A 17,319-nucleotide genomic window follows, 5' to 3' on the forward strand; every position below is an offset into this window, starting at 1 on the left:
CGCTTCGAGGGAGATCTTAAGGCCACAATAGAGGTGGACGGTTGGCGCAAGGGTGCGCAAATGGCGGACGAGGCGATACATGTGTACACAGATGGTTCCAAAGTAGTGGAAGGAGTAGGGTCTGCGGTATACTGTGCTGATCCGGAAATAAGCAGATCCTACAGGCTGCCGGATTACTGTAGCGTTTTCCAAGCGGAAATATTAGCCGTAACCAAGGCAGTAGAAACCCTGGAAGAGAATAGCTTAAGCTGCAACCGTGGTAATTTTTATATTGACAGTCAAGCAGCAATTAAGGCAATAATCTCGTATAGCACAGAATCTAAATGCGTGTTAGAGTGTAAGCAGTCTCTGGAGAGAATCGGGACAGGGAGAAGCAGGGCATATGGGAATAGATGGGAATGAAAAAGGGGACGAGCTAGCTAAAAAGAGCGCTTCCCTTGAAGCTTGCTCCGTAGACGTTCCAATTAGACTGGACGAGATTAAGCGAAGGCGAGAGGTGCACATGATCGACCAAGCGGGAAAGGCGTGGATTCAAGCGCGGGGCTGTAAAGTGTCGAAGATTATGTGTAGGTCTTACAACCTTAGACTAACAAAGTTGCTTCTATCATTAAAAAGAGAGGACTGTAGACTCATGACGGATATTCTGACTGGACACTGCCTTCTGGCGTCACATGCCTTTAAATTAGGCTTGGTCAGTGATAGCAGATGTAGGAAGTGCGGGTTGGAGGAGGAAACGATCGAGCACGTTCTGTGCTCGTGCCCTGCACTTGCCAGGCTAAGACTCCAGCTATTAGGAGTGAAACCGCTGTCAGATGCAGAAGCAGCAAGTGGCTTAAGTCCTAGGAAGCTTCTAGTATTTGCCAAGAGGACGGAGGTCTTTTATAACATAGGTCGTGGTTTTTGATAGGGTTTTTCAGTTTGGTCGTTAAAACAAACTTCTGGTAACACTGCGGACTCAATCAGTCTATGTGAGGTCCTCATGGACCGGCCAGTTCAACCTAACCTAACTATTTTAATGATCAATCAATATGTAACTTAAATTATAGTACACTCAAAATTGTCACAGAGAAAAAAAGTTATATCTTCATTGCATAAGATGCATAATAAGTGGTATCAAGCATTTGACAATTACACACTATTCCAATGAGCACAGCTGTACATTTTCGAATTATTCAAAACCATAATTCTATTTAAAGTTTGACATTTACCACAAGATATTAATGCACCAGATAATTTGTTTGATTATGTTATGGTTATGGAATGCTCCATAGACATAAAAAAGCATTTGTGATGGATGCTCTTTTCAAAAGTACCAATAAATTGGCTAAGAAGTTTTCGAGATATTGATGTATATTGGAACGATTTTCGTTCGGGAGAAAGAAAATTGATACTGATGATGGTAAAACGCCGAAACCGAATTGTCTCGAAACCAAGTTTGACAAGGGATGACGGAAAATCGTTCCAACATACATCAATTATCCACCTTGTTGGAAAATCAAGAAAAGAAAAAGATTTTTCGAGATATAGCTTTTTATATTTTTGTACAAAAAATGTCAACACTTTTTTTTAGATACATCAAAATAAAAAGGCAATATATGTTTTATTCAGTGTCTTCGGAGCTACTTTGATAGCCTGAAAGCAATGAGAGGCCACTATTTTTATTTTCAACATGTCTATCTGATACACTACATATTTTTTTATTCGTTTGGGGGATGGCTTTCGGAACAATAAGCGGTATTTTACGTTTTACTAATGTTGATGATTTTAGACCCGAAAATTTATTTTTTGAATAATGAGCTGAGCCCTCTATATCAGACTCATCACTTTTCGATTTCTCAGTTAAGCTTGAATCCTCTTTAACGTCTTCTATTATTTCTTCCGCAATGACTTTTACACCGGCTTTGCTATTCTTGAAATGTATGGACCTGCAAAAAAAATATTCTTTAAATAAGCATAACAATTAGCAACACGTATATCGCACACCTAGATCAAAACGACTATCAACTCAAATAGCAATGTTCAGAAAACGCGAAAAACTGGCGCCTCCCTTACTTATATGCGCCAATGCAATTTTTATGATTATTATTATTATACAGGAGTTGAGTGATAAATCACTGAACTACATTATTTAGGAGCACTAGTAACTAGGACCTTCGGCTCGCTTGACAACTCTTTCGTTTCTATCATAGTGAGTGTTATCGATGTAATGGTCCTTTGCCGGATACAGATCCGGTACGCTCCGGTACCACAGCACCATTAAGGTGCCAGCCCGACCATCTCGGGAACGATTTATGTGGCCACATTAAACCTTCAGGCCATCCTCTCCCTCCCCATCCCCAAGTTCCATGAGAAGCTTGGGGTCGCCAGAGCCTCGTATGTTAGTGAAACAGGATTCGCCGCGGATAGGTGAGGTTGACAATTGGGTTTGGAAAAGCATTATGTTGCGCTGGCAACCTGAAGGGTTGCGCTACACAGCCCCGTATTTTAGTCGCCTCTTACGACAGGCATACCTACCGCGGGAATATTCTGACCCCCTAACCCGCTGGGGTGAGAGCTTAGTTCCTTGGAGTGTGTGTATGCCAGGCGAATCATATTGTCCTTTAGGAACCATTCGGTTGTACAAAGTGGTATATTTGTTGCAAGTTGGTCCGCCGCTTCGTTGCCTTTGGTTGCTACGAGACCGGGGATCCACATGATTTTAGTCGATCCGCTTCCAAGACAGCCGGTTCTATGTACCGAAGCGACTCGAGATTTTTCCCGACCAAGGGCTGTAATTTCAGTGTAAACCCATTTAATTTGTTGCGTCCCTCCCACAAATTGCCATCCTTCCAGCAGATCCTTGCAGCGGGACTGCACCATAGTCTTCTGCTCCGGAAAGGTATCGAACCCAATCCGAGACCTGCACCTGCCCCGGTCCAGAGAAATGGTTTTGCTGCGTATGCCGGAAAATAATCTTTTTAGGACGGTCACACTCTTGTCAGTGTGTCACGTGCAAGGGATGGTTGTATCGGACAGGATATTATGGGCTAGACCCCAAAACCCGACGTCCTCGTAACTTTTATACATGTTTTGGGGCTCCTTGCTGTTCACGCCCAAGGGCGTCCCGCAGTCTGCGCCTTAGCCACATCTGCCCAATGCAGCTCCTGTCTTGAACGGTGCCAATTTCCTAGATGTTCTGGTCTCATCGTCGGCGACCCCCCGGAGGGTTTCATTGCGCCATGCTGCAGGCCGCAAACCCAGTTACACCGGGTACTCCAATTCTAACCCAGGGACGTCCAGTACGAGGGCCACAACAGAAATTGCGTCCTAGGCTCCCTCAACTCAGGCGTAGTCACCCGTCACTTACTCCTAGAGTGACGACGTCTCCCCCGTTGCACTTCAGAATTCTGCAGTTAAACTGTAATGGGGTAACTGGAAAAATCACGGAGATAGTTGATTTCATGAAGCGACATAACATCTGCATTGCTGCGATTCAAGAGACCAAACTCATAGCAAGATCTGATCTGCAGCCCTGCTCTGGGTATAACGTCCACAGAAAAGATCACGAGACCGGAAGCGCAGGGGCAGTGTCCTGGAACGTCAGGCGATGTAAGCTTAAATCATCAACATCTACATCCCTCCTGTCACCTGTTGCCACAGTAGATACCGCCCTGATATCAGCGCACTACTCACTGGCGATAATCGCATTATCTTAGGCGATTTGAATGCCTATCACGATCTATGGCATCCTAACCTACAGGCGGACAGCAGGGGTGGGATGTTGGCGGACCAAATAGAGGAAACGACGTTCTGCACAATAAACGGAAACGCCCCCACTCGTATGGTAGGAAGCTGTCACAGCTCGCCAGATCTATCCATCGTAAGCGCAAAACTAGTAAACTGCGTCAACTAGCAGCCGATGGTAACATTGGCATCTGACCACCTGCCTATAATCCGTTCGCTCGGGCGATCTGCCGACTTCCTCGTTACTGAGAACCGCACTTACATCAACTTTAAGAAAGGAAAGTGGGATAATTACAAATCCTTTTCAGGCAATCGCTTTGCTGCCCTCCCTATCCCGACTGATGCCTGCCATGGGGAAGTGATTTCCGCAAGGTCATCGAACCCACCTCGGCTCGTTTTATTCCCGCCGTAAGAATTCCAGAAATCCGGCCACATTTTCCGGTAGAGGCCGCAAATTTAGCAAGAGAGCGTGACGTTATAAGACAGCACGACCCTGCTTACCCCCAAATAAGGGATATAAACCAACGCATCAGATTGCTTATGGATGAACACAAGCGGGCGAAATGGGAGGAGCATTTAAAGAATTATTACCTCTCTGCTGGTGGGGGTAAGCTTTGGTCCACCGTAAAGTACCTATCGAATCCGTCTAAGCACAATGACAAAATCTACATCGTCTTTGGCGATAAAATGCTGTCGGATCCGAAAAAATGCGCGAGGGGTTTTAACCAACAAAATGTAATGCATTCTACGGTTGAGAAAGTTATACGGCGGGCCAACGAATGTCCACACAATCATAAATACAGCGCGCCTGCAATTACCATCACCGCCAAAGAGGTTGAGGCTGCCATCGTTCCTGCTAAACCATCTAAAGCAGTGGGCCCAGACGACATAGCCATTCCGATGCTTAAAAACCAAGACAAAGAGGGATTTAATTATCTAGCGCATGTGCTCAACTTGTCCCTATCCACCCTCGTCATCCCCGAAAAATGGAAAATGATCAAGGTGGTTCCGCTATTAAAGCCTCGGAAACTAGCTAACATAGGAGATTCTTTTCGTCCGATATCTCTCCTATCGCCAGTAGACAAAACACTTGAAGCCATTCTGCTTCCCTGTTTTAATGCAAATTTGCAAACTAGCCAATCATCAGCATGGGTTCCGACAGTTACCTAGCACTACCACCGCGCTAAACGTCATTAGCACTCAGATAAATTGCGGATTAAATCAAAAACCCCACCATAGGACAGTACTCGTCAAAAGCTTTTGATACGGTAAACCACGGCACGTTACTGCAAGACCTGCAAGAGTCTCCCCTTCTCCCAAGTCTTAAAGGGCGGACGGCAAGTTATCTGTCTGGTCGGCAAGCATCGCACAGTGTTTCGTGTAGAACAAGCTAGCTGGACAAAAACAAAGTTCTTATTCCAAGAAAAGTGTAATGAGAAATGAAAGAAAACAAACAAAATAACGGGATTTTTGCTTTTTTTGATATTTTTGCTCATATATATTGAGTAATTGAAGTAAGAAGGCAGGAGTGGCCGTAAAATGCATTGATTAATTTGCAAAATTCTTGTTGAATATTAAGCTTCATATTTCTTTTAAGTGAACACGTTTATATAATTTTTTTGATGGATTCTAAGCTCGAAGGTAGGTAAACGTTTTTTCAATATTTTCAATATAATATAATTTTCAATATATTTAACATTCCGTTATTAAGAAGAAAAGGTATTTTTTCTCTATATTTTTAACTTTAGGGACAAAAAAGTTACATACATCTGCGGACATCCGGGCTAAATTTTACATATGTTATAGTCGCAAGTATTCTCTAATAGTCGAAAGAAAAAACCATTGCGAATTCTTTGCACATCTATTTTTAATTTGTTTTTTTTTTGTAGATTTAGTTATCTCTACATATAAAATAGGATGTATGTACGTACCAGCTCCGACGAGATATTTGAACCTTTAAAGCTGATCTACAAACGGCAAAACCAATTCCCAGGTACAGGGAACAAACACGTAGCCATAAAACACACAAAAATAAACGCGCAAGGTCAACAAGAGGACACCAAAAGCAAAAAGGCGAAGATCACTGACTTCAACCTGCCACTACCTAACGCACCAGTCACCAAGGCATAAAAACAGGTACATACAGAGCAATCCTAATGCAGGTATAACCACACAGGAACGCTACACAAAACAACCCACAACGTTGCACAACTGATAACAAATCAGAACGATCAACGACACTTAAGATGGCAGCACAACAATCATCAACTATTCACCATGTCGGAAAATCAACAACACAAAGCAGTTTAGTTATAACCGTAGCAAGAACGGAGTTTTTTGACATTTGGGTTCGAAGGAAACCAGATATAAAGAATTATTGAGTTTTGTTTTACTGAAGTGCGATTTAAGCGAAGCAGCTGAGTATTCGATAAAAAGTTTAAGCATACAAATATCGGCATATTCGTCGAAGCTGGATCAAAAGTAGAACACTTCTGAAAGACATAAGGAGCGATTTTTGAATAAAAACTCGTAGTGGCTTTCGGGTCCAGACTTCACATTTACAATAACGGTGGATTTAAAGTTGCCATCAGGCCAACCAACCACTTCTTCAGGTGGTTCGCCCCGGAAGACGAAATAAGGACTTTGTTAGCTGCAGTGAAAAAACCAAACGGCGTCGAGTGGATGACCTCTTGCAATCTAGAAGTCCTGCGGCAGAAGTATCAACGTGTATTTTCGGCAACAGAAATGTTGCTAACATTATTAAAAATCACAGGAAACCACTCAAATATCCGGAAAAAGATCACGTGAGCCAGACGCAAGATGCTGGAGCAATGTAGAAGCTTTAGCATACTACGTAGATAGCAAGTCGAGGACTCATGGGTACAAAGCGACTCGGAAGTGGAGCATCAAGGCAGGCCATAAGGTTTATCCATCTTTTTATAGTCTAAGAAAAGCTAAGGCAGAAATTAAAGTCCAGTCCGTATAAACTGTTGAGCGTTTGGTTTTAGCAAATCAAGAAGTTTTTGTTAGTTTATTACCTACAAACTTGACGTATACTTTAATCAGCAAGTGGGGTTGCGATGGAAGCTCTGGCCATATCACATATAAGCAAAAGTTTACATGCAGTTCTGACACTGATGAGTTTTTGTTTATATTTTCTTTCGTTCCTCTTCAATTACAGAATGAAAAAGGTAACATTGTTTGGCAGAATCCTCGACCTTCTTCTACCATGTATTGTCGTCCAATTAAATTTATTTTTTCTAAAGAAACAAAAGATTTTATTGTTTTTGAAGCGAACAAAGTTTTAGAGGAGATAAATGCGTTGTTGCCAACAAAGTACATGCTCGAAGAATACGAAGTTTCCGTAAATCACAATATGCTTCTAACAATGATTGACGGAAAAGATTGTAATGCTTTGACTGAAACTTCTTCCGCACAAAAGTGTTATATTTGCGGTGCCACTCCAAAAGATATGAATAATGAGTTACGGGACTTTACGCCTAACCGAGATAATCTTGGTTTTGGTTTGTCTACTCTCCATGCTCCATGCAAGATGTTTTGAATGCTTGCTTCACATAAGTTATCGCCTCGAAGTAAAAAAATGGCAGCTTAGGAATGAGGCAGATAAAGAGAGTGTAAAGCTACGTTCCAACGAAATCCAGAATAAATTTAAAAGTGTACTTGGATTAATAGTAGATAAACCAAAACCAGGTTTCGGCAATACCAATGACGGCAACACTGCTCGTAGGTTTTTCGAAAATTCTGAGGCTAGTGCTGAGATTACGGGATTGGCTGTAACGCTCATCAAAAGATTCGACACTCTCCTTCGCGCATTAGCATCTGGGTACAATATAAATATCCAAAGAAAATTTGCGGTCGGGACTAAAACACTATACATAGATCTCTATCCATGGTTTAATATGCCTGTTACAGTTCATAAAATCTAGTGCATAGTACTGATATTATAAAATCAGCAATTTTACCTATTGTTCAACTTTCTGAGGAAGCACAGGAAGCCCGTAACAAAGATTTGAGACGATTCAGGGATGATAACACACAAAAGCAGTCGCGTGAAGCCACAAATAGAGATCTTATGAATATGTTGCTTATAACATCGGATCCTTTAGTTAACAGTTTTAGGGAGATACCTAAGAAAACATTTAAAAGTCTGACTTCAGAAGTCTTAAATTTACTGTCCCCCGATAATGTTGAGGAGTCAATAAATACCCCAGTTGTTTCAAGCTTTCACAGTAGTGTTGCTGATGCTCATGACTATTCCACAAGTGACTCATGGAATGAAAGTGATGATAGCGAATAATAACATAATTATAAAAGATAACCTACCCTTTAACTTTTTGTTGGATCAGTTTTATTTTATTTAAATCTATTGTCTTTTCTACTTTGTATGATACTTTTCTTTTAAGTTTTTGTAATAAGTAATTTTCACATAATTAATTTAATTATTTACATTGTTATTATTATTATTGTAATTCACTTTTACATTCCTGACTGGTACTATAAAATAATTTTGTAAAAATTGTAGTGCCAGGATAAATACTCAAATAAATACAAAATATGTATGTACATATGTACAGTCACTCACATAAATAAGTAGACAACCCTTTTTGTCCAATTCTTACAATTTTCGCTTTCGCAAATTTATTATACCTAATTTCCCATAAGAAAATTTGTCACGATCTATAACAAAAACTAAATTATATTTAAAAAATGTTTGAAAAATTCGACGAATTTTCATAAAAATTTTTTTTCGGAATTTTTAGAATTTTTTAGAGTATTGCGATTTGTAGTCCATTCAATTTAAGTACAATAAAGTAATATTCTTAAGTCCTTTAAATTTTTTTGGATCTATGTGACTTATTCACATGAGTTACTGTATATGAAATAAGCAAATGTATGCATTAAAAAAATGACGTAGTTGTAATAAATGACTGCATATGAAACGGAAAATCTCATAAAATAATTTTGTCCAGCTAGCTTGTTCTACACGAAACACTGTGCATCGGTGCAATTCAGGAACGTAACATCCAAACCAAGAAGAATTAAACAAGGTGGTGTCCTATCCCCACTTCTGTTTAACTTCTACATATCAAAGCTACCTTCACCACCAGAAGGAGTCTCTATCGTTTCCTATGCCGATGACTGCACAATAATGGCCACAGGCCCAGGCCCACAGATCGATGAGCTTTGTAACAAAAGAAACAGCTATCTCCCTGATCTCTCCAGTTTTTTCGCCTGGCGAAACATGACATTGTCACCGACCAAATTATCGGGAACTTATTTTCAACATGGACGCGCCAAATGTCAACCATATTGAACATCCATGTCGATGGCACCACGCTACCGACTGTCTTACGCCCTAAAATCTTGGGTGTGAAATTCGATCAGGATATACATTTTGGAGAGCATGCAGCCGCAGTTGTACCGAAAATCCAGAGCCGTAATAAAATTCTCGAATCTCTTGCCAGCAGCACTTAGGGCAAAGATAAAGAAACGCTCATCTTACTTACTTAATTGGCGCTTAACCGTCTAAACGGTTATGTCCGTCCAACAAGGCGCGCCAGTCGCTCCTTCGCTCCGCCAACCGGCGGCAATTGGTCACACCAAGGGAGTTTAAATCGTTTTCCACCTGGTCCTTCCAACGGAGTGGAAGTGAAGTTTACTCACTGGAAGAAAATATAGGCCTGCCAAAATACTCAGAACCGCTACGAGCTGTCTTCTTATGTCCCCAGAACACCATCTGCACAATGAGGGAGAGTACTCCTCATTAGGGAGAGAAATGAAATGCTAATCAAATAGTATCTGCTGAATACCCAGAAACCTGGGCATCCCAATAGACATTTGATTGATGAGGCTATACAGCCGTATGAAGCAAAAAAGCACTAGCAGGTCCTCAGTGATATCCACAAACAGGCGTCGGACCTCTATGCCAGGAATTGCCCGGAAAATCCGGTAATCAAAAAAAAAAAAAAATACACAGAACTAGCAGAGGAGGAACGCACACTCCCCAGGGACACGCGAGTCACTCTAGCTCAACTTCGATCTGGATACTGTAACAGGTTAAACTCTTACCTATCCAGAATCAACCCCGACATACAAAATGTATGCCCTGCTTTCAATGTGTCCCCACATGACACAAATCATCTCTTTAATTGTAATGTGGAACCAACGCCTCTAACACCCCTTTCATTATGGTCCACCCCTGTTGAAACATCATGTTGCCTTGGACTCCCGTTAGAGGGCATTGATGAATATATGTGATTGGTCGCACCTGTTGGATGGGGCGAAGCACTACAACAACAACAACAACAGCATTATAGTAGATCCTTTGCACTCTAGCAATGTACACTAAGTTCGTTGAGTAATTGGTTTTATACTTTCTTATTGGTAAGCGAGTTGACTGTGGCGAGGCTATCGGTATATAGGACAAATTTACCTGTGATTCTGTGTGAAAATTCAACTGCCTTTAAAATTGCAACTGCTTCTGCTGTATATGTCGAGCAAAAGGGAAAAAGACTGCCCACGCTGATGGTGGAAGAGTTATAGTCTACAACTGAGTACATGGTTTGGCATTTGGTTTTGGACACGTCAATGTAGAGGATTTTTCAGCCATTGTTCTGTAGGTTTGTTGCGGTCTTATTGAAATGTTGTTTGTATACCTCTGAACTTGTTACATTTTTCCGATATTTTGCTAAGTTTGACCATATGAAGCTTTTCAAAGATTATTAGGGTGGGGGGCTTTTGAAACCCACATTTTTTAAGTTTAAATGGATTCCCAGTTCCTTTGCTGCTAATACACATCTCGGTATTGTGGACGGATGTCGAAACGTTCGTTCCTTAATTGTTTGCGTTTGTGCTACTTTACGAATCAGAGGATTATTGCTTTGTATGATCTTTGGTACTAACTTCATTGTAGTGAGTCCGACGCGCTCTTGTATTGAAGGTTATAGAAAATAATAATTTTCTATTTAATTTTGATTAATATATTTTAAATTTTATTTTTTTAAAAGATATTTTTGATGACTTAAAATATTTTAATTTTTGATAATAAAAAATAAATAATATAATAAGAATAAATTTAAAATATAAGAAGTATATTTGTTACAAGTAGATAACTCTACATATAATCCCCCTCCAGTGAAACGAATAATTTATTAAACGGTTTTATTTTTTTAGTGTTAATTTAAAGTGTATATTGATTACTGTAAGAATTTTGTGTTGTAGTTTGAAAAATGTTTGAATTTTGTGTTGTAAATATATTGTAATGTTTTTGTTTTTAATTGTCAGAAAGTGTTTATATGATTGTGTTAAGTTTACGTTGGTATTGATGTAAGTACTCAATCTTTTGATGATTCGATTCACTTAATAGCTCATTTTATTTTTTAAATTTTTGGTAAGTGGTGTTATTACTTATTTATTGTATTAATATTTATATGTATACTAATATTTGGTTTTGTTATTGCTATATTGTTAAAGGTTTAAAATATCTTAATAGCTGTTTGTGAAATATTTTCAATTATAATGATACGTTTTGAAAGGTTGGCTTTTTATCGCCAACCATTTTTGCTGGGATTGGATACTCGCGCTAGCGGGTGTGCAGCCCTAACGTCCACCTGCACACACAAACCTTTTACCTTTTTCTTATTTCCAATTTAGTACACTTAGTTCAGTTTTTAAGTTAGTTTTTATTTAAGTGTAACTTTAGTTTTTGTTGATTTGTACAATAAATTCACTTATAGTTTCATTTACAATCTTATGTGTGTCGTTTCTTTATGTTTAAGCAATAAAATATAGTTAGTATTTTATTTTTCAACTTAGTTACTTAGCCTTTTAATTTACAGTTCAAAACACTCATCCACCACTTAGGTTTATTTAATTACTTTCGATTTTAATAACTTGCGCGTGCTGATGGGTTGGCCGGTTACTCCAATTGTTAAACCGAAACTCCTCGGGTTCGTTTTTTTTCCCACGCTCAGCGGCCATCATTTTTCATCGCTGAATGCAATTGGCCCTGCTGAGTGCAATTGGCATTGCTGTTCAGCAACAGCTGACAGCGATGCCATTTGCACTCAGGGATGTGTTTAGTGCGTAAAGGCTCGGTAACGCAGTGCGGTTATACCACCCTTCCTTAGAAAAAGAAGAATCTGACAAGTTGATCAGATTTGTCATATTCTTCTTGATCCCATGATTTAAATTGTTTTGATTGAATGAATGTATGATATTAGGGTGTTCCTCCCCTTTTTTCATTCGTTCAATTAGAACAATTTTTTTCTTTTTTTCCATCTGAAATTTTGTTAATATTATAATATGAATTCAATTACTTATGTGTAAATTGTTTTCTAATTTCTATTGCATTAAATTAATGTATTATATATTTATTACAAATAGTGCGTGCATATTAATATTTGGTTTTATTTACATGCCAATTAAAATTTTTGTTTTCGTATATTAATATAAATTTTAATTTGAGATTTCATGCTTCAATAACGGAGTAATGAAAACTTAAAATTAGTTACAAGTTAGATTGTAAATTTGTATTAAAATATTTTAGTTTACCTTATTGATTCGGTTTTTGTGAACGGTTTTTTCCTTTTGATTCATTTCATCTAAAACCGTGACATTAACTCCATCAATTTTTGTGCCTATATATGGTCCTTGATAAATACTTTCGTGTTTATTTCTAGGTTCTTTTTGTACTACTACCTTATCGTTTATATTAATAGCTAAGGGACGCGCCTCTTATCATAAAGATCCTTATTTTTAATTTTATGTTTATTAATTAAATCTTTTGCTATTTTATGTGTTTTTTGTAGTCTATATTTTAGTTCTTTTGCATAATTTTCAACATTGTAAATTTGATCGATTTTTTCCTTCTGAACTTCATTTGGTAAGGTAACATTTCTACCGAATACTAATTCGTATGGAGTAAATCCATTATCAAAAACTGTACTAGGAGTTGTATTATGCAAAAATGTAAAATATTTCAAATAAAAGTCCCATTCGGGGAAGTTATCGTTTAGAAAAGCTCGTAAATATTCATTAAACACCCGATGATTTCTTTCAATTGTACCTAGGGTTTCATGATGGTAAGCTGTAGAAAAATTATGTTCGATTTTTAGGAGTTTAGTTAATTCAGAGAAAATTTAATTTTTATATTCGGGTTCTAAATCGGTTTTAATTGATTTCATTATGCCATAGCCATGAAGCCTTCAAAAATGGCTGTTGCAATTGTTTTTGCTGACTTATCAGGGGTTGATATTGTAACTAGCTATTTGCTTAAGTCGCACATAATGGTAACCGCGAACCTATTCCCATTATTCGACTCAGGCAAAGGTCCTATTGTATCTATAACTACGACATCGAAAGGTTTGCAGGGTGTTGGTGTAAGCACCAAATTTTCTTTCTTTGGTTTTTGGCTTGACTTTATTCAAAAGGCACTTTTTGCAATTTTTGACGTATGTGGCAATATCACGGGTCATACCTTTCCAATAATATTTTGTGCGTATTTTTGCGTAAAGCTTTTTATTTCCGCAGTGATCACCTGATATCGGGTCATTGTGGTAAATTTCCATTAGTTTAAGTTTTTTGTCGTTGTCCGTAACTGTTTCGACAGGTTCTATTAATATTACTTGTAAATTTTTTAAAATTGAATTCCCTGTACTTTTAAAATTTGAAATAGAAAAATATTTAAATATTTGATCATCTTTTTGCCATTCTGCTTGCTTAATATTGCGTTTACCAGCTTCTTTTTCAAGCTTCAAAAGTAATTCATCTAATGGCATCATTTTGTTAGTACACACAATATTAAGTAACTCGAGTTTTTTATGTTTTAAATGCGCATATATTTTGAAATTAATTTTATCATTATCGGTGTCATGACATATTTGGCTTTTTATCCTATGGATTTTCTTGGAAAAATTATATGAAAATTTGTCGAATACCTGTAATTTAATATTTTTTTCGTTTATGTCTTCAGCCGATTGTTGTAGTTGTTCGTGACGTTTCGTCATAGACCTCGTCTGTACTGCTAAAATTTGATTATTGGAATTTTTAAGTTCTTGAATTGAAATTCGCGATAATGCGTCTGCACCTAAGTTAGATTTTTCTTTAATATATTCTATGGTAAAATTATATTCGAACAATTCCAAACGGATTCTGGAAAGTTTCGACGACGGATCTTTCATATTAAATAGATAAACTAGTGGACGATGATCTGATTTAACTTTGAAGTGAGTGCCATAGATATATGCACGAAATTGCTTTATTGCAAAATATATTGCCAAAAGTTCTAATTCTATTATTGCTTTATTTTGTTCCGATTTGCTAAAGGCTTTTGAAGCAAAACAAATTGGCAAGTCGTTACCATTATGATTTTCACTCAGTATCGCACCACAACCTAACTTTGAAGCATCAACCGTAATTAAAAATTATTTGGTGAAATCTGGATATTGTAATAGTTTTGGAGAAATCAGACTTTTTCTTAGTTTATCGAAAGCTAACTCACATGCCGTATCCCAATTAAATTCAACCTTTTTTCTACTCAAACGATTCAGTGGAGCTGCTAAAGAAGCGAAATTTGGAATAAATCTCCTATAATAATTTGCAAATGCCACGAATCTTCGGACAGCATCTTTATCGCGTGGCTTAGGATACCTTTTAATTGCTTCAATTTTTGAATCGTCTGGTAGCAACCCATTTGCTGAGCATTTATGCCCTAAGAAAGTTACTTTAGGTCGAAGAAAATTACATTTTTTTGGGTTAAGTCGTAAGTTGAACTTCCTACAGGTCTCGAAAACTTTTTTTTAGATTATTGAGATGATGTGCTTCGCTACATCCAATTACTATTATATCGTCTACATACATAAAGGCTTGGTTGGGTGAAATACCAGAAAATGCAATTGACATCATTCTTGAAAATGAATTTGGAGCCACGTTTTGACCAAATGGTAACACCTTCAATCGAAAAGCTCCGCGGTCAGTACTAAAAGATGTTATGTCTCTTGAATCTTTGTGAAGTGGAATTTGGTGAAAACCCGAGAAAAGATCTAAAGTAGAAAAGAATTTCGCACGGCCAAGGTTATCCAGAATATCGTCTACACGTGCCAAAGGAAATTTATCGGCAATTAACTTTTATTTACAGCCCTAAAGTCAACGCACATTCTATAAGATTTTTGGCCATTTAGGTCTTTTTTCGGTACCAAAATCAAGGGACTGTTATAATTCGAACAACTATTTTCGATCAGATCGTTTTCCAATAATTTATTAACCTGTTTATTTATTTCTTCGCGTTGAGAATACGGTAGGCGGTAATTTTTAATGTATACTGGCGTCGTATCGTTTAGTCTTAGTTTTTGTTCATAAAAATTGTTTATTGTCATTTTATCATTGTCTATCGCAAAAATATCGGAATATTGTAAACATAAGTTAATAAGCTTATTTTCAGCAAAATTAGGTATTTGTTTTTCTAAATTGCTTTTAAGTTCTTTGATACGACTATCTTGTTTTACTGGGTTATTGATTTTATAAACGTGATAATTAGAAAGTTTTTCTGTTTGAATGTTGCAGTTATTTACGTATTTTACGCTATTTGTGGTGTTTATTACTTTAATATCGGATTACTAGTATCAACTATACATTTCGCAGTGAAAACACCGTCAGAAATCTCTTGAGAATCCACGAAAAGTGGCTCTGAGTCTTTTTCCAAGGCGAAAATTCTATAAACTTCGCAACGAGGTGGTATAACAAATGTATCGCTTTCCATTCCGTGAAGGATGGGAAGTTCGATCTTTTCCTTGCCTATCCAGAAGGAAATGCAATTTGTTGCATAGCTGATATCGCATTTATTTGTTTTTAGGAAATCCTTACCAAGTATTCCATCTGATGAAATGTTGCAATCATTGTCTACCACGTGCAACGTATGTTTGATACAAAAATTTGAAAAGTTTAGTTGTAAAAGTACCTAATGTAGAAACTGTATCTGTAGTTACTCCAGTAATATTAATTGTATCATTGTTATTAATTGACAAATTTTTATTAAGAGAAGAAATTTTATTTTAATTAATGCTTGTGTATCGACCAGAAATGTATAAAATTTGTTAGAGCCAGTAATGTTTATTTGTATAAAATCGGAATAATTTAAGTTAAGACAATAAACGTTTTTAGAAGAAAAACTGTGAGCTGAATCAGTTAGTAATTTGTCTCGTCCTCCCTCAGTGTTCGCTCCTGAGGGGCTTCCCTGTTTAAAGTTCGGACACTTGCGTTTCTACCTCTATTATTGGAAGTGTTAGAACCGTTATTATTGCTGCTATTATTATTATTATTAGACTGATGCCGATTTCCGCCACCGGAACGGAAATTTTGCCTTTGATTGCCGCGATTGAAGTTGTTGTCATAGTTACTGTTACTAAAAGAGGGTCTATTTTGTCTATAATTGTTAAAGTTACGACCTCGGTTATTACTTTGAAAATTTCTGAAATTGTTATTGTTCCGCGCCCTAAATGCTAAAACTTGGCGTTCTTTTATTTCATTTGATTGATCTACAATCAGTTTAGCTACTACGTCCTTGGAATCAGAAAAATTGGTTGGAGCGAGGATTGATTTGACTAAACTGGTTTTTGCGTTCAATCGGCAAACGTTAACTGTTTGCTCGATGGCCATTTCATGGGCTTTGGCCTGAGTAATCCCTTCGATAATGAGCGAACGCTCTAAAGAATCAGACAATTCCTCGACGCGTTTTGCAAAATCGGTATAATTATTATTGTTAACTTGCAAAGCCGCAATTTTTTCGGCCACAACTTTGGAGTTGTCGGGTTTTATACGGTTACGTAGTGCTATTTTTATATCATTAACTGAAAGTATTTGAGTTGGTATCGCTTCTCGAGCTTTACCATCGAGTGTGGATTTGATATATGAAATACAAGTGCCAGTTAAATTTTCGTCGACAAATTCTTCGATTAACTCAATTTTATTAATGAAAGATTCAAGACCCAGGGGCTCACCGCTATAATTTTCACGCATAATACCACACATGCTGATAAACGTCTTTTTTTCTTCAGGAGTCGCAATATTTGTATTGGAATTAGGAGGATTTGAACTATTTGTTTCGGGCAATTCCTCAAATCCGTGAAATTCTCCGGACAAAGAAAGTCTAACAACAAGGTTTTTGATTGTACTGGGCGAATATGTGGTTGAGCCTTCGGAAACTGGGCTTTTACGCCCCGATTCTAGTGTGGTACAACATTCTTCACCACGGTAACGAAATCATGTGACAATTTTTACACCCTTTTGGTATTCTACCCGCGAAAGTATCCGGATAATTTTTTACCCACAAAAGTAGGTGGTTACATCGAAATAACCTCACAACAGCTGTTGTTTAGAAAAAGGCAAAACTCAAAAATAAAGAATTGTAAGCCCAAAATAAGTAAAGATAATAGTAAAAAAGTGTTGCCTCTTGCTATACATATTTGTTTACATTATATACTTTCACAGAATAAATTACAATATACCTATGTAGAAACTTATCATGCATAATATGCATATACACATCGTTCCGTTTATTCGTTAACCTCGTATCTACAA

At 37.6% G+C, this 17,319-nt stretch overlaps 1 protein-coding gene across 1 annotated transcript in view; it reads right to left on the minus strand.

Annotated features, from left to right (window-relative positions):
- Positions 1-1,512: 1,512 nt before the first annotated feature.
- The window catches only part of LOC137236766 (splicing factor YJU2), a 109,417-nt gene continuing 93,610 nt past the window's right edge, over positions 1,513-17,319 (minus strand). Inside the window, exon 4 of the mRNA XM_067759753.1 lies at positions 1,513-1,925. Coding sequence (XP_067615854.1) covers positions 1,601-1,925 — 325 coding nt within the window. The 3' untranslated portion in view covers positions 1,513-1,600. The remainder of the gene's footprint in view (positions 1,926-17,319) is intronic.

This window comes from Eurosta solidaginis, chromosome 1 (assembly GCF_040869045.1).
Source record: "Eurosta solidaginis isolate ZX-2024a chromosome 1, ASM4086904v1, whole genome shotgun sequence".
NCBI lineage: Eukaryota > Metazoa > Arthropoda > Insecta > Diptera > Tephritidae > Eurosta > Eurosta solidaginis.